This window comes from Eptatretus burgeri, chromosome 8 (genome assembly GCF_056783735.1).
Source record: "Eptatretus burgeri isolate ZD-2024b chromosome 8, Ebu_testis_v1, whole genome shotgun sequence".
NCBI classification, from domain to species: domain Eukaryota; kingdom Metazoa; phylum Chordata; class Myxini; order Myxiniformes; family Myxinidae; genus Eptatretus; species Eptatretus burgeri.
The window spans coordinates 71,400,361-71,424,079 of record NC_140968.1 but is presented as its reverse complement, the minus strand read 5'-3'; the positions used below and the strand labels follow the sequence as shown (position 1 = coordinate 71,424,079).

Sequence of the window (23,719 nt, the reverse complement as noted above, 5' to 3'; positions counted from 1 at the left end):
TGGAGATGGGAAAATGTGGCGTTGCCGTACGGTCTTTGATTTGATGTCACACGGTGACCTTAAGGGGGCCCTGCGGCGACCATAGAATTTTCAAGGCAGATGCAAGGTAGCCTCAAGGTGCCCGCAAGGCGACCGCAGGGGGGCCCTAAGGCGAACGTGCGGCCAGACGGATGGTAACGAGTGGGGTCATTTTGTTTAAAATTTTTTTTTACCAGTTGTTTTTTTCGGCTTGTCGAATTGCTACGGCGAACGTAGAAATGAAAAAAGTTATAACTCCGCGTTATAATTCCACGGCGACCCCTACGGCCTGTAAAAGATAGCCAAACGGCGTAAGGCCACCCTGAGGCCACCTCAGAAACTCTGCGGCCGCCGCACGTTTCTGTCAATACAGAGGGCGTACAGCCGCTGTATCCTCGCCGTAGAGCAAATGTGACTTAGGCCTAACTCTCAAAACTGTCCGTCTGTGGCATACAAGGCCAACTCCATACATGGCTCACTGACTTCCTCCACTCTCATGGCCAACATGTGGCTCTCAATGGAATCCTTGCATTGGAGGCCGCCGTGTTAAGCGATGCCGAGTGCTCCGTTCCGTTGGAGTCTTTGCTTGAGCCATTTGAATCAACCAATCTACTTGCTAATGGAACACACCCCAGAGGAACACACCTACGAGATACTCACTAGCGCTTGCCAAGCGAGTCGTTCCTTACAAACTGTTTTGAATGGAATGCTTGCTTGAGTGCTTAAGCCATTTGGCAAGTACTCTACAAGAAACTTGGTACATGAACACACCCATAGCTGAACTTGTAGGTTCCCTGCATCATGAGCTGTGGGGTTCCGATGGGAATATTTGCAGGACAACCCTGATGTGAAGCATTTGAGGACGTTTTCCAGGTGTTTCATCATCATTCACACCCATCGTAGTACTGCAGCATAGCAAACCAATTGTTCGACTTTTCATAAAAGCACCAAAATTGGTACATATGTTGACTAATGTATTCTGAACAATTCTGGATATGGAGCCACTCGAGATTTTGCCTTGGTCAAAATGGCCGCCATTCTACTTTAACAACATGGGAGATCTGTCATTGTTATTCTCTTGGTAGGTTTCTCAGAGGTGATAAATACTCCATGTGATGTGCATTTACAAAGGAAAACAATACAAATGTCATTTGTGTTGATTTATTATAGTTCCAACCATTGTATTGGGGAAAAATGGTCATTTTTTATGGGAAAATGCATTTTTGCACACAGCATCAGTGACAGGTTCAGAAGTATTTTGTTGTGGTGGTGGAAGTGGTGTTGTAATTGGTAATATTGGCTACATGTGGCCCATGCTGCAGAACATGACCACCGTCGGATTCAAGTTCGAACTGTAGACACCGACGTCGTCGTCTTGGCGGTGATGGTAGCCCAGGCACTACTATGCCTGGATGAACTCTGGATTGCCTTTGGGCCAGGCAAGAACTACCGCTACATCCCTGTCCATGAAATAGCTGCCTCCCTTGGTCCACAGAAGGCACGTGCCCTCCCTGTCTTCCACGCCATGACCGGATGTGACACGGTATCAGCATTCGTGGGGCATGGGAAGAAATCTGCCTGGGCCACATGGAACTCGTTTCCAGAACTGACAGATTCTCTTGTGACCCTGACCACCACGTCAGTCAACATCCAGGATGACACAATGCACTGCATTGAAAGGTTTGTGGTGCTCCTCTATGACCACACCAGTCCATATACGGGCGTCAACGAGGCCAGAAAGAAACTTCGCCAAGAGGAACTCCGCTCAGCGCATCCCACCTACCTACGATGCTTTGGAACAGCATGTGAAGAGATCAGTCTTCCAGGGTGGCTATGTCTGGGGGCAGGTCTTGGTCCCTCAACCCGTGCTTCCATCACCAACAAGCTGGGGCTGGCGGCAAACAGAGGATGGGTCCTATGAAACGCTCTGGACCACACTCCCTGAGGCTTCAAAAAGCTGCTTCGAGCTGGTGTCGTGCGGCTGCAAAAAAGGCTGTAGAAACCGCTGCAAATGCAAGAAGGCCAATCTGCAATGCACTGGACTGTGTACTTGTGAAGGAGAATGCCAGTAGACAGACGCAGTAGACACAGACCGAGATATCGGCCGAGCTTAGAATGTGCAAATGCAAAGTCACATTGCTTGTAAAAGTGTTGACTTCTTGATCCAGAGCCAGTACACTTGAGCTCAGAAACTCATATTGTACTGGACTGATGTATGCGTGTACCATGTGTCCTGGTAGAATGGTAGTAGACAGTAAACCGTAGCCGCTTCAAAGTGAAGTGTGCAATAGTTTGACTACATTTTCTGAGTTTGTCATTATCATGCTTATCAGTTCCCTTTTCAAAATAGAGTAAAGTATGTAATCTATAATGCAATTTTTGTTGATTCCAAACCCGTTGAATGTGATGAATATCATTTGACTCTTGTTCTCCAGAATAATGGGTACTTTTCAGCGAAAAGTTTCAGGAGAGCAGCAATTTACAAATCAAATAATGGCTTTTTTACCAAAAATACTGGCTCATAATATTTGAATATGCCTTTTCATGGTCAATTTACTGAATTTTACACTTTCCTTATATCTACCACCAATACAATAAGAAAATAAGAGCATATAGCCAATTTCGCTAAAGTAGAATGGCGGCCATTTTGGAAAATGGTCGCCGAAGCTGACCAAGGCACAATCTCGGGTGGCTCCATATCTAGAATTGTTCGGAATACATTATTCGACATGTCTACCAATTTCGCTGCTTTTATGCAAATTTGAACAATTGATCTGAAATATCAGACTACGCTGCAGGACTATCGGTGGCAATAACTCCACTTTTTCTTACCGGCGCGAACCGGAATTACCATTTACTCCACAAATGTTTGATTTCCATTTCAATCCTCGTGTTTAAAAATAGGATTTCATTTTAAACAAGTATAATGATCTTTTTGGATTTCCACATTATACAAACATGCTGATGCTGTACCCCTTTTTCAACGTCCTTCACCCCACTCTCCTTAACGTCCTCAATCCCTACCATCCCCCCTCAATAACTCCTCATCCTGCTTACATCTCCCCCAGGTCACAATAACTACATTCCCAATATTCTTCCATCGCTGTCGCTCTTCTTGACTCAATCTCATCCCCCCCAACGCCCGCCTTGCTTCCCAATCCTGACTCTGTACCCTCCATACACACGCTCACTCAATCTCCTCCCGATTACGACCCCTCCTTATCTCTTCTTTGCCCTGACTTCCTCCCTCCCTATGGATGTGCAATCAGGAGGAATCCCACACGGATTTCCTAGCACACTAATTGTATCCATCTGTATAGTTCTCTTCCCCTGACAAGCCCTTCTGAACTTCCCAATTGGGACAAAGTTCTCTTTTGCTGGAGTACAAGAACATTTATACTAAGGAAAATGCAGTTCTGCCCACTGAGCTACAATTGCACCCTCATCTTAACAGTGAGAGGGCAATACATTGAGCATGATGTACATGAGTGAAGACTAGTAGTGAATAAGTAACAACTCTGAAAAGTGAGAACGTTTAAAAATATTGTCATGTGCAGCAGGGAAGTGTGTGTGTGTGTGTGTGTGTGTGTGTGTGTGTGTGTGTGTGTGTGTGTGTGTGTGTGTGTGTGTGTGTGTGTTGGGGGGGGGTCCTCATGTGAGGTTCCCTCACCTTTGCAAAAGACCTGGTCTCAATCCTGGCAGCCCATATCGTCGTAACGACACTCACACAGGGTTGAGCTCAGTTCGTACCTTGGATGGAAGACCGAAGAAGGCCCGGGAGTTGTCTGGTTGGGGGACGGCATGGTAGATCCTTTGGTAGCCTGCTCGCCTCTTTAGAGGTCTGTCTGGTTATTGATTTATCCCCTCCCCCCACAGGTAAATAAATCCACAAAACATACCTTCCTCCCTCTATGGACTTACCTGGAGCAGACGTGTCATCAGGGGGCGCTGCATCACAATTAGCCTGCGGTCTTTTTGGCTGGGACGGAAAGCTGAATCTCCCGTCACCATTTCATTTGTGGACTTTAAAGATGTTGCGGCATTTATTGAAAGGAGTATGCATTGCGTTGTGGTAAACACTTTCAGTTACATTTGCATAAGTAATAAACAGACAGCACTCGTGAATATCCCAAGACACCAAAAAATGGTCCGGCGGGCCCTTCAAAAGAAATGAACAACGCTTGCAAAAGGGTACTCTATGTTTTATTGATTCATGCAGCCTAAACGAATCGGTACAAATTGCTTCCAAACACAGCCTGCATTTTTAAAAACTACATATTATAAAGGCAGTGTTAATTAAAAAGTTACTTTACCTACTTTTTTTGTTTCCGACGTCGATGCTATCCGCACTTTACGACACCAAAGTTATTTCAATAAATTAGAAATATCGGAAAATAAGGAATACAACAAGGTTTTTTTTTTGTTTTTTGTTTTTTGTACAGCGAAGTAGAGATTAAGTTACGCTGCTCGATTTGAAAACTACGTATTAAGCGCTGACCCACACTGTTCTACCAAAATTAAAACGTAGTTGGCCTGGGCATGTCGTTAAACGATCCACCCTAGTGGAATCGACCGATTGCAGTTCCAAAGCCAAATCTTTAAATCCCCGTCCTCACTTAGTGATGAATGATTAATGATAAGAATGCACAAAATGAAGGAATGAAATACTCACATCACATTGGACTAAAGTTTTTGTCCCCCCCCCTCCTCATCTTCTTTGATTCCTCATAAATATCTCCCCCCTCCTCCCTCCGGTTTAAGCAGCGACTGTCGTCGTACAATTTTCCCGCATGCTCCATCACAAAAACAAATAATAGGCTAAGTTACACACCAGACTCCAACCTGCACGTTAATCAATTTGTGTTTTTTGTGTCTATAGTGTGTTCTTGGCACAGGAATCGAACGCTTGCCTGATAAAATGCTCGTCTCCTGACAAAGCGATCTATGTAAATTATATTTACAAATCCTTATGGGATTTGTAAAAAAAAAACAACCAAAAACGATTAAAAAGAAAACCTTATACAACTACCCCATCGTGACATTTCGTACGAGACACAACTGATGCTTTGCAATATTTTGGCAAACCTGAAAAATCCCGAAACATTGTTACCGTGGGATCCGCTAAGAAAAAGCAATACGAACTGGCATCTCAAATGAGGTATCATTGACCCGATGATGGTCGTCCGTGTGATGGATGTAAAGGAACCTACTTTTGGAAACACCGTTTACTAGTCGCAAGGTTTAAAGTTTTGCGAAAAAGACTCACTGGTCGACAGCAGAAATTTCATTGAACTTAAGACAGTGGCACACAGCAGAGGACGAAGTGAATGTCAGCCACGTGGCACGAGGCTGAGTTTGCCAGCTTTGATCGAAAACGTCAGGTTAATTTGTTGCAAAAAATGGAATTAATATGTAGTAGCTGTTTCATAATTTTCACCAAAATCATAGCAGATCCACTTTTAATGAGCCGAAAACAGTCTCGAGCACCGGACGTGGCAAAGATTCTCAAACAGGTGGATTTACTGGATGTGGCTCCCTTCATTTCAGGGACTGTCCTCAGCATCTGTGTTGGTTGAATGATTATTTTTGTGATCAATTAGTTCGTGAATGATGATGTTACTCGTATCTGGTTGTGTCCGTACAAAACACTTTTGTTCTTCGCACCTGAAAGTCTGTGACGCTGCACCACGCCGTGCTATAACAGCAATATACCTACAGGGGTCTTCCATCAATAACAGTGGATTATAAGAAAAGCATTCATCATCCAAATGAAAGACCCCTTACACAAGGGACTTAATTATTATTCGAAGTGGCTGCAGATTTGTCCTCTATGACTCAGATAAATATTCGCAATTGATCTCGTGGAAGAATGTGATGATGTAGTTGAATGAAAGGATTTCAGGGTGGGTCGGAGGTCCAACAGAGATTTAGTCGCACTTTTGCGATTAATAGTGAATTAATAACACCTGTAATGCAATTACAATTTTTCATATCAGAAAAGTTGCAACGATGTGGTTAAAAACAACTTCACAAGAACCATTCTATTTGCACGACTAAAAAAAAAATTACTCAAAATAAAGTGCGCTTCTATCGAACGCATACACACAAACGCACAAACAAAAGTCCTTTCTTGTCTTGATGTTTGGTCCACAAGCCTTGCACTGGGCATAGCAACAGCACTCATGTCATCATGCCATTTCTCCACTGGACTTGTCTCAACAACCACGAGATCGGCTGCCGTAACTCTGAACCTTGCGTGGTCAGTCGAACGGCAAAGTGGGGCAAATGAAGGGGAAAACACGCTTCGAGCGAGGTCCGAGAGGGGCCGTTCAGATCATCAGCGAGGAGGCCATAGGACCACATTCCGTGTTGAAGTGGCCGAGGCTATGTTTCTGAGGACGACCCCTTCTGCGCTTTCCGCATTTCCTGCAAGACAGACAGAGCGTTTCTGTAACATCAATAGATGGTAAAATGCATTTCACGGTCCTTGCACCATCCCCGTATTACTGACTGATTCATTTTCACCATAAATCTATATTTTTGGGGGGGGGGAAACTGGAGCAAGGTCGCAGGTTCCTTTGGTTGAAAGTAATAGTTGTTCACAAACCATAGGGTTGGCATTGAAGACACACTTAAAGTAATTGTCTGGCCCTGAGTGATTCCATCATACCATACGGAGCGTGACGCAAACACATTGTAAGTAATTGCACCATAATTACACCGTAGAAACCTTGTGAAATGCCAATTATTGCAAATACAAAGGAAACATACAATTGTTGTGGTTCGTGTGGTTCAGTTGGATTTTCTGAATCCAGAGACAATTCATGGCTTTTTTGGTGGAATTAAACTGAAGCTTTGGAGTTTAGATTTTGCAAGAGGTCATCTATGTATTACATAACACTGGGAAGGATGGGGAAGGGGTAGAATGACTAATAACAATTGAGAAAAGGGAAGTATGGGTTGATGGATAAATGAAAAGAGGGTAGAGGAGTTATGAAGAAGGTAGGGGTAGGAGGAGATAGTAAGGTGAAGGGTGGGGGGGGGGAGGGGGGATCTACTTATTATATATGCAAATACAGAGGAATCCTTGACTTTCACCTCACTTCCTCTTTCATCAATATTCAATGTGTGGGTGCACAAGCATGCACAGATGGTTTATCGAAGCATTTGACACCTTTAATTGCCTTATTTTTAAGCATTCATTAAAGTATGTCGAAGAGGGGGATATCACATTCAACTATACAATCCAGGTAGATTGTGCAGGCTTAAGGCAAACATTTGTATGCATTGTAGACGTAAATTTGTACCCTAAACGTTCACAATACACCTTGATTGTGTAGTTATAAGAAAGTTATTATAGCAAATTTCATTTTTAGCAGGTGGCACTTCAGGTGAACAACCCTTTTTAATGAACTCTGGTACAATGAATCTTTCATCCAATGATAAGCTGTCTGAGCAACCACACTACGGCAGCATCAGTCTGAACCTCGTTGACCAATAAGCACTAAGCAGGTTTCTAATTGACTGTTATCAGTTATGGTTGGCCTTTACAAACGATGCGTGATTGTGGGAACAGTACTCTTATTGAGTTTGATACCAATGAGAAGAGGGTGAGTTGCCTATTCACGAAGCCAGGCTATCATTAGTAATTCCGTAAGCTTACTGCAAAGCATAAAATTGCCCACCAGTCATACAGTCAACAATTAACTTTACCAAATGGTTCCCTTCATTGAGTCTGAGCCTTCTTTCGACTCATTGTATGTGTCCATTGTGTATTACTGTATATTCAACTCTTCTGTGGATACATATGCTTTTGCTCTATAAGCTATATCTTAACTACAAAGGAATGCTAGCTGCAATTCCTTGACAATGGCCATTTGTGGTTATCTAATATATGTTTCCTTTGCTAATGATTTATTTAGTGTGACACTGTTAATCAGATATGAACTTCCTTGAGCCCTCATTGTAAACAAATCCGCACGATTCATGCTGAGTGAACTTGAAACGGTGTTCCAAAGGTGGCTACACAATGGCATGCCATCTGTTTGCCTATTCTTATCTGTCTGAATGTCATATGTCGACATTTTAAACCTCTTCTGCGAAAGTTGGTGGGAATTGTTGCAAAACTCAGCAGAAATCTTATTTATAGTTTCAATTATCAAATCTGAGCCTTCTTTCAACTCGCATTCTAAGTGAGTCACTGCGGTGTCAAAAGCCCAAACACGTTTGTGATACGACATTTAAATCAAAATTGGAAAATAATTTCCTTTCTGGACAATATAGAAGACGTACAAAGCCTGTCTAAAAATACTCGTCCAAAGGGGATCATTGTGGTCGATAAACAATGTTTCAGCTATTATTTGGGTACTTTGGATGGTCAGGCCCAGCTGGTTGCAGGGCTGTAGGACCAATTTTTTTCTTGAGCTTTCGTGGATTTATCTTGAATAGAAAAGACAGCTAAATAGGAGATGCCTCACAAAAATAAGCCATCTATTCTCGAGAGCTCTGATGAAATCCTTCAGCTTATTGAATGACTGATTCATTGACCGTCTGGATCAGGAGCTTGGCATCATCCATCATCGAGGTTTTTAACCCTTCAATCACAGAACCTCTTGGCTCTGAAAAACAGATGCCCGACCTTAGTTGTGTCTGGAGAGAGGGAGAGAGAGGAGCAGAGTGGGAAAGAGAGAGGGAGGAAGAAAGAAGGTGGAGAGAAGGCGTAAGTGGGAGTCGAAAAAAAAACATTACAATAGAGTTAGTGAAAGGAAGTGATAAAACAGGGAGTTTGAGAAGGAGGAATGAGAACGAAATAGAGGGCAATGGAGATAGTTGAGGGGATAAGAATAAATTCAAGCATAAGAAGCAAGGAAGTGTGTTGGAGGTTGTGGTCACCAGAGAGGGAAGCGGTGAAGCGGGATGAGCTGGGAGATGTAAAGGCCTAAAAAGAATGATTAAAACTCGAACATATCTTTCTTCCTGCAGCGCCTTACCGGACAATACAGATAACAACTGCGATGATGACGGCGATCTGCACGGCGCCCACGATGGCAGCAATGAGCACATAGTGCAATTTCTCACCACTAGGTATCACGTACAGTATATTCAATTCCTTATCACAACGGTGGCCGGTGTAGCCTGAGTCACACCTGCAACATAACAAATCACAACCTGTTAGTCCAGTGAGGTCACACACAGTTAAGCTGCCTAATTACTTGTTCTTCACTGTGCCATGCTTAGATTACCAATGAATACAATGGACTTTACATAAACATTGTGGTGCACAATCATAAGCCTTCGGTCATCCAGCCTAGTTTTAAGTTAAAGTTGCCGTTCCATGTGCAAGTCTCAATTAAAGCAACACAATAAGGCCTTTGTTAATTCGAGGTGTCCACTTAGCAAGTGTGTCATGACCAGTGACACGTCTGAGTGTGGCTTTGTTGAGGAAATAATCGTGTTTGAACCACAAGGTCTTGTAATGTTTGTTACCCAGCTTATTTAAAGAATCAGCTGATGAACGTGAAGAAAGAACAAAACTAGATATGTCGAGGCATAGCTACAAAGGTATGAAACATAAACTCTCATAAAAGAGTAGTTATACACTACACAGAACCTGTTACTTGATGGACATAATTGGATGGTGTTTATGTACACAATTAAGTTTGTACCCACAGACATAGTAGATCTTGAGTTCATTGTTGCTATGTTCACATGAACTATTTATTCAAACGGTAAAAGGATTTTATGGGTTGTCAGGATGGCTGAAATGGAACGTACTCACCTTTGTCTAGCCTGAGTTTGATTTCTGAACCAACCATAAACTGCCACCGTTACTTCACCCGGAGGGGCATCACACCAATGAGACGTTCCTTTGGTGGCGGGTGTCCTGGGTGTCCCATTAAGCTGAGTGTCCCATTTAGCAGTGCTTGTCGGTGCATGTTAAAGATATTCCAAGGTATCTTTTGGAAAGAGTAGGCCTTTGGGTGTTGGTTCCCTGGCCCACTTCTAAAATCCTTCCCGAACCTACAGGAGTATTACATCAGTGGCATCAGCCATGCCTTATCGATGATGCAATTAGCAAACCCCAAATTAATGACTGAATTCCGGTCAAATATGTATTTGCAAGCATGTTATACAACCAAAAGCATTGAATTTTTTTTTCCATGAATCTTAGCTTGACTGATTAATCAGTCAGGTGATTAGAGAGACAGAGACACAGCTGGCATGGACAGATTCGAAAATTGAATGTGGACTTTCAAATGGGAAACAAGAATACTGTCATGATTAGCTTGCCAGGGTGATTTTCCATCATGGTAACATAAGAGTAGCTCTTGCCGCAAAGATCCCCATTGTAAAAGTGACCTGTTGGCTGCCTTTATAACCTGTGCTCAGATCCAGAAGCGTTTCTGGATGGTTGCGATGCATCTTGCTTGACTTGAGGCTGTCCCTACGCTGGTATTTCAACATCCAGTAAAGCAATGCTTTTGCCATCTGTGCACCGATGTCAGGACACCAGCCAATGAGCATGGCTGTACATCACTTGCTGCTGACGGTAACGCTTGGCCCTCCATCTGGCGGCTGCTGCCTTGTGTCTCTGGAGGCTCGTGGATCACCTGCCATTGTTACTATTGTACTTCGAATCCTGCAGTTGGTGCTTCATCAACCCGGCTCATTTCCTTGAATTTGAAAGACATTTATTGCTTGATTTCACTCTCCGGCCTCCTTTCGACGGGACCCGTTCCTTGTTTTCAAACACATTCTTTGTGAACAAAGGTTGTTAAACCGCGTCAACTAAAGCATTTCACTTGAATTTGAAGGCTCGAGCTTGAAATCTCACGGCACTTTCAATGCACAAGCGTTTCAGTGGGTTTTCACTCGTGATAAGGACATTATATAATTCCAGCGAAAATATTGTAGCTCTCATCCCTAAATAAAGATGTACAGTACTTAAAATTGAGGAATATTACTGATCCTACTATATTAAATGAGGAAATTATCTGTATGCATGTATGCAGATCTGAAAATCATAGAAAAACACATGGTCTCCACCAAATTTTGCATACGTGTTCGTAGTGCTCAGAGTCAGGTGATCATCACAAATACCCCCCACCCCTTTCCTCGCGGGGGGGGGGGGGTGACTTGCCAATGCTCCTGAAGGTAGTGAGTGTTTCTCGTGATGAAAATTTGAAATATAGATTGATGGATGTTCTTCTGTAATTAAAAAAGGTCACTTCAAGGTGGACATACACTGTCCAAATTTTACTCACTACTAAATACACATCATTAAGATATTCTCCATGGGGGGAGGAGGGGGGGCACTCCTACTCTGCTGAAAATTTTGTGTCAATCAGACAAGTGGTTGCTGAGAAGAAAAATGTAAAAAAAATTTTAAAAGGCCAAAAAAGGGTCACATAATAATAATAATAATTTAAACAAAATTATTAATTTGTCTTCTCCCTATTCTTATAATAAAGCTTTGTTGAAAATTTGATGACAAGAGCTCAAATGGTAAAAATGTTATGGCCTGGACACACACACACACACACACACACACACACACACACACACACACACACACACACACACACACACACACACACACACACACACACACACACACACACACACACACACACACACACACACACACACACACACGATGGCAAAACCCTGCCTTCCGCTGTGTGGGGAACGGGATAATTATGTTCGTGAAATATCTTGCACAATTCTATGTGCACACTGACCCTCCCCCTCCCTTTATAAAAATTCTGGTTGCACCTCTCTCCCCCACTCCCCCCCCCTTTTTTTCAACCAAAAAACATAATGTTGGCCAGTATCTTCCCATCTTAAAAACGGACCTGATTGATTCGTTAATTTTGTATGCAGCCTGAGGCTGCTGGTTGCATCATTGCTGGGAGCATGGCTGTGCTGCTGATGTGATGCCCCATGTAGGTTAGAGCAGGGATTTCAAATTTGTTCAGGGTGTCTGCGATAGCTCGCCTTCTCTTCGCGAAGCACTCCATGAGATATTTAACGTCTACCGAGTAATCCTTGCAGATGGGACTCCCACTTGCATGTCCATCCAAGGGAAGGCACACAAATTGATGAATCGCCTTGCCTGCGAGACAACAGGACGACAGTTTGTAGCTGGGCCGAGATTCAAACCCTGCTGGTTCGACGCCTCAGGGGTGAGTGTGCATACCTCAACTGACATTATAAGTAGTGTTTTGCGATTCATGCAGGTGTAGACCGTTCAAGAAGAATATATTATTAATTTATACTGACAACCTCTTGGGGAAAGAAACGAAAAGGTGCTTCTCGTATACAATCTGCATCATCAAAATCATTCAAACATTTGCACATCACTGCTTATTATGGTGAAACAATTATTCACACCTTTACAAAAGCTTCACATTTGCTTTACTTTCATTATCAAAAACGCTGCAATTTTATGATGAGTTCATGTATAAAGTATAATGTTGAGAAAGAAAAAAAAAAAAGAGTCGATTGTTTCCGTAATAACCGTAATCTGTGCATTGAATGGAGATTTTGAAATCTGTGCATTGAATGATGTCATGTCTCCCTGCAATATAACACAAAGAAAGGCAGTAGGTTATCCATTCCTAAAGATTGTGAGGCCGAACAAGGCCATGATCGCCATACGTCATTCACATTCTCGAGAAGATATTAACATAACATATGAATGTTCATCATCTGATCATCTTCAGCCACAATGCAGCTTTGTGCAAATGATGAACTATTAATAACATCACAAGTCCTGTATTTATTGGTTATGACCGGCAGCTCGTCCTGTATTGTCACGGGGTTTTAATGCTTTCATTGCACAGTTGACTATAAAGTGTGGTGAGGCGAGGGATTAAAACTGGAGAGGATATTTCATTTTAGATTTTTGATGTCACGTTTCAGTGCGTTTAACGACTAAATCACCTCCTTATGTTTGGAACGGTTATAGTGGTTACATCTTAGTTATTTTCAAAACTCAAATGCCGTTGATCTGGTTTCAGTTAGTCTTGTAAAGTTGACATTGTTTGACATTCAATGGTATAAAATGACAAATCTGTACAATACAAAAAATTAATCTACGACGTGTACCCACACATTGTGCAATCTCTATATAATGGAGGGAAAGTATGTGGGATGTATAGACTGTATGTTGTATGTTTCATCTAATACTCAGAGGGGATTTGACGGAGGAAGCTGAACCTTTCGGGGATTAATGAGGGCACCCAGAGGTTGTGCCTGCGTAAGTTTTGAATATATATTTTTAATTATCGCCCATCTTGGCATTTTCTTCCCTTTTGGGGAGGAGGGAGGTGCATTTGGAATTATTTGGAACAATCACTATGTATTATTTTTTATTTTTCTGGAGCGATTGAGGCAGTGGTCTGTTGCCTGTACACCACCCAAATAAAGGGACATGTCAGAAGAATGTGTTGCACACTTAGGAGAATATTGTCTGGAGGGCAGGCATTCTGCTACTTTAATTAAGCTATCTACGGGTGGTATGTCACATCAGGCCTGATTGTTCGGCCTTTCTTGGTGGATTTTTGTTTGCTTTGCTGCCAAACTGACGAGGCAAGGAAATGTATTTTGTACTGAATACCCAGGTACAAGAATCAGTTTAATGGGAAAGGGGAAAACATTCGGTAGAGCACATACCTCCGCCAGGCTGAACAGTTTACATTTTGGATCCCACCGATAGGTCGGATCTGAATCTGGACTTGAACAAAAATCTAATCGTCTTGTTTTTGTCACCTACCCAACTCATCTACCTAGTTTTGTCATATCCCTTCCACAACTTTTTGAAATGTCATGCTATATATCGTTATTGGCTCAATCTCTCAATGGTGAAGAATAACTAATAAAATTATCGTATCTGGATACGGATCTTCACCAAAATAGAAGTGATTCGTCCTTGTCAAACAACCAATCTGTTCACCAAGTTTCATCTGAATCCGTCCTTAACTTTTTAAAACATCGTACTATATATCGTTTTGAGCCTGATCTCTCAATGGTGAAGAATCATGAATTTGTTTATTTTTAGTATCTGGATGTGGATATTCATCGAAATCGAATCAATTCATCCTTCTTACACACCCAACCTGTCCACCAAATTTCATCCGAATCCATACACAATGTTTTGAGATATGTTTTTTGTTTTGAGACGAACAAACAAACAAGAATAAGACGTCGTGCAGAGCACGATACTTGCAAAATCCACTCCTCTCCAAAGATTGCCATGGATACATCAAATTGTCCATTTTATTAAGATTAAAATTGCCAATCTTAATCAAAGCTCAGGTCAATCGGATGAAAACTGATTATTTTTCAGATTGAAATTGATGAATTTAGAAGTTTGATCTTGAGTTGACCTTTTGACCTCAAATATAGTTGCTTTCTCAATTCATTGAAGGATTATGTGAATCATGTTCAACTCCCAAGTTAAAAGGACGTAAAATGACGATTTTTCAGTTGAAAATTGATGATTTTATAAGTTTGATCTTAAGTTGACCTTTGACCTTTTGACCTCAAACATAGTTGGTTTCCCAGTCCTGTGATGCAATATGCAAATCCTGTTCATATTTCAAGTCAATCGGATGAAAATTGAGGATTTTAGAAATCTCACCTAAGTTGTTGACCTTTTGACCTCAAAAACAATAGGGTTCTTCCTTGTGACAAACTCTAGCATGTGGTGACATTTCGTGAGGACCAGTTAAAATTTGTGACCTGAAGGCGATAGACAGACAGACAGAACGACAAAATCGACTGACCAATAAACTCGAAAAATCTTCGATTTTGCAAATAACAAACGGACAAACAGACAGAGAGGGGTGAAAACATAACCTCCATCCATCACAGATGGTGGAGGTAATTAATGAGGTAATTATTTGCTGCACCTGCCGATGTATGCATTTGGGTTCGTGTTTGGGTTCTAGGTGTGTGCGTGTGTAGCGTGATCGGGCATTGTGATTAATAATGATTTCTTACTCTTATAATCACGTTTCGTTTTTGTCGTGTGGTACAGGTATCGAAGCATTTTCATGGCAAAATAAGCGTTTTCTCAAAAAAGAAAGAAGGTATAACTCACTGGCAAGTGGCCTCGTGCAGAGAATCGGTGTACGCACAGGTGCCATGTGTGCAGTACTCCTTAAATTTCTCAGGGCATGTCATTTGCGTTCCTCCTGCGCTCTGCTCCTTCCTGTCGCTGCTGCTCACTGAAAAGAAAAAGATCTTGATGCATTTGAACTCCTGCGAAGCAAACATGCTTTTTATAAATAATAATAAAAAAGCATAAACTTGGTTCTTTCCTTTTATGTTTTCGGTAGTTGTGAGGGAATTTGAGTTGCTGATATGGAATCAACAATTTGCTGGACAATTGGATTAATGGTTTGATCAAAACAGAGACTCTGTTGAAACCATGCAATCATGTGCAGACTGTCTGTTAATTGGATCGTCACTGGACACGTCTTTCCTGCTGATCCAGTGCCGCTGTGGATTGGACGGGGATTTGGAAACTTGCCAAAGTACCGGAAGGCACTGCCTATTGTTTTCCCAAAGGCACCAACGTATCTTCACCCTTAACGAGTGCTTCCGAGCAGATTACGAAGGCAGTGTAAAATCTGCTCTGTTAGGGACGGCAAGTTCGATGAAGCCCTGCAGGAGAATCGCTGGAACTTTTTTTTTCTCACTTGGATCCTATTTCGTTGAGATATGAACGCAGAGTAGATAACACTTCGGCGAGTACCTCACCTGATTTTGTAGCAGTGATGTAAGGCTCAAGGAGTAATTCCATCTCACTCATAAGCCAATCAGTAAACAATAGACAAATCAACATTGTATATCGGTTATGAATCTGGAATCACAGTATCACGTGATAAGTAGTCAGGTGGGAATGGCAAACAAGCTGACCCATTTCCCTGGAAAATGAACGACGAGTTATAACTTAAAATGTGTCAACATTGCTTTGATTTTCAGGAAACGAGGAGCTATCCATAGCAGATGATGTCCCGATACAAATACCTTGTAATAAGGTGACACCTGAATCCAAACATTGATAAAAGTTGATTCGAAGCACAAAAAAGCGAAACTAATATCCACAGTAATTCTAATAAGTAATACCTTTTAGTTCTGGGCCATAACGGGGATAATCTTCATTGTTCCTCGCAGGATATTCCGCTGTGAACACATTCATACGATACTGTGAAAGTGCAGATGGCTCACACCAGAGCTGAGATTGTCTCAGTTTTTTATTTATTTTTTAAAACCTCCATTGATTCCACAGTGAAAGGCAAGGAAGAAGCCCACGTCGGCCCTCACCACTGCACTGGCCCAGGTAGCGAACATCAATGCGTTCTTGACGGAGGCAAGACGCCTCTCGCACCAAGCATGGGTTGTCATACGAGAGGCCGTTGGAGGCACAGACGGGGTTGTAGTTGTAACCCATGCAGTCGATATTGCAAACACACCTACACCAGGATACATGAGGAGGTCAGAAAAGCAAGTTTGAGGACAAGACAATACCGTTGAAAGAAAAAGTTTGCATTCACTTTAAGCGGTGGTCTTGCATACTTTTATTACCTTCGCAAACTTTGTTGCGAAGGTTATGTTTTGATCGCTGTGTATTTATTTATTTGTGAATATGTGTGTTTGTTTGTTTTTCGCATAACTCCAAAAGTATTGAACTGAATCGCAGCAAATTTGGTGGGATGATTGGTTTGGTGGGATCCGAGGACCATTTTGATTAGATTTTGGGAGTGATCGGGTCAAAGGTCAAGGTCATGAAAAGGTCAAAATCGTCTTTTTACCAAAGCGCTGTCAATTTGTATCCAATTTGCATGCAACTAATGCCAAAATGTTCAGAATTCAATGCCCCATCTTGTGATATGTGACATGACACAATGACGTAATAACCCTTATTAGCGGTTGGGAGTCAAAGGTCGGGAGGGGGGGGGGGTCACGACATTGCAAAATGTGCGGTTTTAGTCATAACACGGTCAATTCTTATCCGATTTGCATGAAACCAACACCAAAATGTTGACCGTTCTGTTCCCCACACTCTAATACCAATTACAAAATTAAGAGTACAAAGGTCAAGGTCGAGGTCATGAAAAGGTCAAAATCGTCATTTTGCCATAGTGCGGTCGATTTTTATCCAATTTGCATGCAACCAATGCCAAAATGTTGTGAATTCAATGCCCAATCTTGTGATATATGACATAACACAGGAAATTTAATGTTTTTAAGCCATCATAACACATATGAGATGGCAGATGTGGTATGGGATTAAATACCCTCACAATCAACGGTTTCTGGGGCAGGGGGGGGGGCTAAATGTAGCGTTGGCGAAGGTATGCGCTCTACTGAGTGCCCGTTCTAGTTTGACATTATTAAAGCAGGGTGTTAATATTCCATTATGGCTTATCTTGCCTCAACTCGTTATTTCGTTTTGATGTTCTTTTTGTTGACATTTAGTGATTTTTCAACATTTTATAATATTCAGGCTTTGAGCTCTTTCTGGTAGACTTGGTCCTGAAACTTGTAGTTCGAACACGACAACAAAGACGCCTCTCACATACAATCCATGTGTATAATCTGTTTATAAGCTATGCATGGGATGGAAGGAGGTGATAGATTGTGAGAATTAAAATTGAGAGAGCGATGGGAAACATGACAGTTGGAAAACAGGGAGGGTATGGGGAGTGCAGGAGAAGTGTGGAGATAAAAAGGAAGGAGTGTAGGTAAGAGAAGGGGCATCATGTATGTAAATAGTAAACGAGGCAGGAGGCGGAAAAAAAAAGTCAGCGTATTTGTGTGCATATTACAGAGATGGCCCTGACTAATTTTAGGCCTGACAATTGGGACCCAAAAATGCACGAATGTACGAATAAATGTGTCGGTCATTGTATGCCGTGTTTGCCTGGCATCGATACAAGAAGAGCCATCATCATGCCACACGGTGGCTTGCAGAGCAGGTTCCACCAATTGTCTTTCGGCAAAACATAAAAAGTTTTTCAAGCAGGTTTAACTCAACAAGTACAAGTCAGTATTTAAATAAATAAAAAAACCATGTTAGAGCTGATGTGCTTCATGGTGATAGAGCAGGAAGGGAGAAGAGAGGGGAGATAAGCTTATCGCTTAAGGAAACATGATGCGTGTTTTCCATCTGACATTAAAACATGTTCACTTTGATTAAATGTTTATCTCCAAACCACTTGGGAAAATGAATACTGACGAAGAAACTGAAAACTGACTATCTTATGAAGCAAGATGTATATCTTAATTCTGGGATTTTACAAACACAGGTTAAGGCTTGTGGTGGTGCGTAATAGATGGACGTTAGGCCTGGTGTCCTGTCTACTATCATTAGTCGGTAGGTGTTATAGACTCACGGAGTCTTTATCGAAGAGGAGTAGAGTTATAGCCGGCATCCTGAACAAATTCTAAATCCCCTAAAATAAAAAAACCGTTAACAAGTGCTCTGGTCTTCTTGAGTATCCGTTGACATCAGGTTACACGACTTGATATATCAGAATGTGGTTTCCATACAAGCTGCAGCTCCTAGACCAAAAACAAATTACCCAGCCAGGTGTTCACATTTCCGCTATGAAGGGCAATCCTAACAAAGGGCCGGGGTATTAGGAGACATGGAGTGCACTTTTACATGAATTACATGACAAGTCTTGACAGGATGGTGCAGAGGTAGTGCACCCAACTATCCCAACTGGATATAATTTGTGCTCGATTTCCGACCTGACAATAATGTGTCGGATTGGTGCTTCATAGGCTCTGCATTGCATCACAAAGTGTGCCGTCCCTCAGATGGGCGTTAAGCTGGGTGTCCCTTATGCTAGCATTATTTGGTGGACATCAAGGGTAAGGTGTCTTTGGGGGAATTGCAAGTGAGTTTTCATTGGCATGCTGAACACATTCCAAATTCCCACCCAAAACAGCTGCAGTAAAACATACTGTTATGTTTGTAGGAATGGGAGGAGGTGTCCTTATTTTAGAAAGCATGGATGATGACTCGTGACGTTTATGGTGCGTCGCGTAAGAAACGTGAAGGTGAACCACAAAACAAATAGGGTCAGCTGTGGGACCAGAAATAGAACCTTTTTAACCTCCACCACCAAATGTGGATCAAGGTTATGTTTTCACCCCTGTCTGCCTGTCTGTCTGTTTGTTATTTGGTGAAGTAATTTGTCCAAGTATGTTGGTCTGTACTCTGTAGTGTATGTTTGTCTGTCTGTCACACGATTTTTGTCTGCAGTTTTCAAGCAATCGTTCTGAATTTTTTTACGGTGACCGAAATTTTTAAAATATTTTTTATATGTATGTCGGTGACCGGCCAAGGACAGTAACATATTTTTGGTCAGGATCCGGATCTGGATTTGGATATGAGAATTTTTTTTTAACTTTTAAAGTGATTTTTCACTTTTGAGAAATGGGATCAAAAACTATATACGAGTTGGTTAGGTGACAAGAACAAGCCGATTCAATTTTGGTTCAGATATAGCCCATCAGTGGGATACAAAACATAATCTGTTCAACCTGGCGGAGGTACGCGCTCTACTGAGTGCCATTCTAGTTTGTTCTATTTTGTAAAGTGCCGCTCTATGAGTGATTTCTAGTTTGTCTGTTTGTTCGTTTGCTTGTCTGTAAGCAGGGTATCTCAAGAAGTTATGGACGGATTCAGACGAAATTTGGTGGACAGGTTGGGTGTGTGTGACAAGGATTAATTGATTAGATTTTGGTGAAGATCCGGATCCATACCTGAATTAAAATCGAATCGGCTTGTTCTTGTCACTTAACCAACTCAACCACCTAGTTTTGTCATAACTCATCTGCAACTTGTTGAGACATCATGCTATATATCGTTTTTGGTCCAATGTCTCAATGGTGAAGAATCACTTAAAAATTCTCAGATCTTGATCTTCACCAAAATCTAACCATTTTGTCCTTGTCACACACCCAACCTGTCCACCAAATTTCGTCCGAATCCATCAACAATTTTTTGAGATATCCTGCTCAAAGACAGACAAAGAAAGACAGACAAACAGGGGTGAAAACATAACCTCCGTCCACCTTTGGTGGTGGAGGTAAATATAATTTGAATATTTCTCTGTATTGATCCTTGTATTGTGTATGTAATTCTTTATTTATTTGTCACTCTTCCTTTCATCCAAGATTTGAAGCGTACGTTGTTACGTGTAAAAAACAAAAAAAAAAGTTTGAAAATTCCTGGGGGAAAGCTAAAGTTTTTTAAAAACAAAGCTCGTTTTTAGAGACAGGCAGGATACAGAATCCATCCATTGGAAGGAACTGCATTTTCTGCTCAAGGGTAGCTTTCATTAATTTGGCCATTTGGGAAGCAAATTGCTTTGTCACGAGGGCCCCGCGTCAGCGACACCGTCCGACGTGACAGTATCAACGTTGCCCCAACATCCCTCGCCTTCTCCTTCCACCCCACTCGATTTTGCAATGGCAAAGGTGAAATAACAGTTTGGTGCTTATCCTTTCTGCCAAAATACACACAAGGAACGTTTGTGCATTACTAGGCCATTCAGCCCATTATGCCTGCACTATCCCAACTGAAGAAACCGTCACCCATCCATACACAGGCGTCATGCTACCTCCAAGTCCTGCCAACATCCCTGTACACCTCTAACTCCAATCCATCTCTGTACAATGCATACCTCCTCACCTTTCTAATTCCAACTTAAAATTATATCTACTATCTTTGCTGCCACTACCTTTCCAGGGAGACCATTCCATGCATTAACTACTCTCTGACGAAAAGACCCATGCCTCAATTAATTCCTGTCATATATCGCAAAGGACCCAATTACTGTCATAAATCTCATCTTCTTTACTCTTAGGTTATGGCCCCATGGCCCCATGGCCCCTGGTGCTAACACTGTCCACTCTACTGAAAAAGCACACTGCACTTATCTTGTCCACACCCTTCATTATCTTAAACATCTCCATTACATCTCCTTGCAATTGCCTCCTTTCTAGTGTATACATCTTGTCTCCTTCAGCCGCTCCTCATAACTTAAGGCCCAGTCACACCTTGACGTTTTAGCCAACGTATGCCGATTTTTGAAAATTTTTTCTAAAACGCTGGCACACGTTGAATACGTTATGGGTAAGTTTTGATAACATTGAGAGCACGCTGAAAAACACTGCCATACGTCGTTGTACGCTGGCTTTAAACGTTGTACTTTTCGGTTGTCCTCAATTTTTGCATGCTTGAAATTTCACGACGTATGCCGGCGTATGACTCACACGTTCCGCTACCCTGGCCACAAGTTGTATGCACGGTCTGCGATCGTTGACAGACGTCAACACATGCTACCTGTAAGTTAATCATAAGTTGAGACACGCCGAAGTAATGTTTAGCGTACCCGAAACTTATTTCTAACCTATGATTAACGTGTTGTTGGCACGTTACGCGATCGTTGCCACACGTCGACAGACGTTACTTTTAAGTTACTCATAGGCTGAAAGACGTCGGTATAATGGATCGTCCTTGCGTCAGCGTCCACGGCCACGGCCAGGACACTTATTTTCAGCATTCTTCAAACTTTTCTTCGGCATGACGAGGATGTTCACACTTCGATGTCTAGCTTGGCTATGATTCCAATTGTCCATCGGCAGCGTCTATTTAAAATAGTCAAGTTTGAGCGTTTTAACACGTTCAGAAGAAACGCTTCAAATTTCCAAACCCCAGCGTCAAAAAACAAAAGCGAGTGACAGCAATTTAAATCGTTCATTGTAAACAATGAAAATAGCTGAGTGGTACCGTTTAAAAGTCGTTGAGTGTAAAAAAAAATCCAATTGTTGAGTGCAAGTGTCTACTTTCAATAGTGGGGTTTGAGCGATTTAGCACGTTCAATAGAAACGATTAAAATTTCCGATCGCCAGCGTCAAAAAACAAAGGTGAGTGACAGCAATTTAAATCGTTCATTGTAAACAATGAAAATAGCTGAGTGGTACCGTTTAAAAGTCGTTGAGTGTAAAAAAAAATCCAATTGTTGAGCGCAAGCGTCTACTTTCAATAGTGGAGATGCAGCCATTTAAATCGTTGAGTGGCAGCCTATGAATAGCAAACCCCACGTCACCGGCAAAGATAAACTGCCGCACGATATGGATAAGTTAGGCTATCGTTGGGCATAGTTTGTGAACGCCGGCAACACGATAATTATTCGTTGGTATACCGTATCTATAAGTTATTGAAGCGCTCTATGCACATTATTAGTTCATTGTGCATTTGTCCAACCCGTTATGAATAGACCTAAATCGTAAAAACAAGCTATAGCTCATTGTTGAAAAAGCCCCATAAAAAATTAGCCGCGAAGAACTTCGAACAATGGTGCAAAGATGTCGCCTACCCATGGACACGCGGATGCAAGGAGGATCCATCATAACCCACACCCTCCCCCTCACACTCACCTACTACTGCCAACATGAACAAACTACTACTAATACTGATACTGTTACTGCTGACATGGACATCGACTCAAAAAGGACTCGAAAACACTGTTGGGTTCCCCTTTTATGAACACCATTTTTATATACCAATTCCCCAAACCGCTGGGAACACGTCTTTATATGGCAGTTGTTAGTTAGAAACGCGTTCATTTATTTTTTTTGTCGACCGGAAGACGTCATTGGAATACGTCTACATACGTCGATGTGTGTTGGGACTACGTAAAGAATTGGTTCCAAGCACGTCAAACATAAGTTAGAAATAAGTTTCACGTAAAAAAGACATTACCAGGACGTGTTTCGACTTATGAGTAGCTTATAAGTAGCCTTTGTGGACGTGTGTAAGCATCCACATATCGTGTGTAAAACTTATCCCCATCGCATGCGGAACGTGTGTCATACACCGAGTACGTCGTAAAATTTTGAACATGTTTAAAATTTCTTGACGTACTCTACTTACTACGACGTATGATAGCATACTTTAGTGTTCTACTCACGTATACCAAACTTACTCATACCGTATTTGACGTGCCCCAACGTTTTAGACACATTTTTCTTAGGTTGGCATATGCTGGCAAGATCGCCAAGGTGTGACTGCGATGTTGACACTTCCATTTCTACGATAGTTATGATTCGAATCGTTGTGCATCAGCCTTTTAATAGGCTACGTCACGACATCGTCGGCGATGCGTGCAACGCGCTATGCCCAAGTTAGACTATCGTTGGGCATAGGTTGTGTAGGCCGACAACAGGTTCAGCATTCGTTGGTATAAGTTATCTATAACACAACGAAACGTTCTGTGTCCGTTACTAATGTGTTATACATAAGACCAAGTCGCTATGAATACGTCCGAATCTTTAAAAAAAAACATCAAAAGTTCAACGTAAGCCAGTGTTTTAGATACATTTTAATACGTTGCCATCGCTGGCTAAAACGTCAAGGTGTGACTGGGCCTTTAATCAAGCTGTTCACAGAATCAATCTAATATCACTACAGTGAACCCTCTCTCTGGCAGCTATATCCTTCACCAGATGTGATGACCAAAACGAAACGCAATGCTCTCTATGAATCCCCCCCTACCCCTTACAATACAATATTCTAGATTTTTATAGCTGTTCCTTCACTTACTCGACTCCAACTTGGATCTTTCCTAAAGGCCCTTACTCATCCTCAAGATACTCAGTTTACAGGAAG

General features: G+C 41.9%; 1 protein-coding gene across 2 annotated transcripts in view; it reads right to left on the bottom strand.

Moving 5' to 3' along the window:
• Positions 1 to 4,204: 4,204 nt before the first annotated feature.
• Positions 4,205 to 23,719, bottom strand: part of LOC147022011 (tomoregulin-1-like) — a 169,866-nt gene continuing 150,351 nt past the window's right edge. For both annotated transcript variants that reach the window (XM_085892554.1, XM_085892553.1), the window contains exons 6-10: positions 16,354 to 16,502; positions 16,156 to 16,212; positions 15,125 to 15,251; positions 9,009 to 9,164; positions 4,205 to 6,444 (exon numbers count right to left, since the gene is read on the bottom strand). In XM_085892554.1, coding sequence (XP_085748680.1) covers positions 6,348 to 6,444; positions 9,009 to 9,164; positions 15,125 to 15,251; positions 16,156 to 16,212; positions 16,354 to 16,502 — 586 coding nt within the window. In that variant the 3' untranslated portion in view covers positions 4,205 to 6,347. The remainder of the gene's footprint in view (positions 6,445 to 9,008; positions 9,165 to 15,124; positions 15,252 to 16,155; positions 16,213 to 16,353; positions 16,503 to 23,719) is intronic.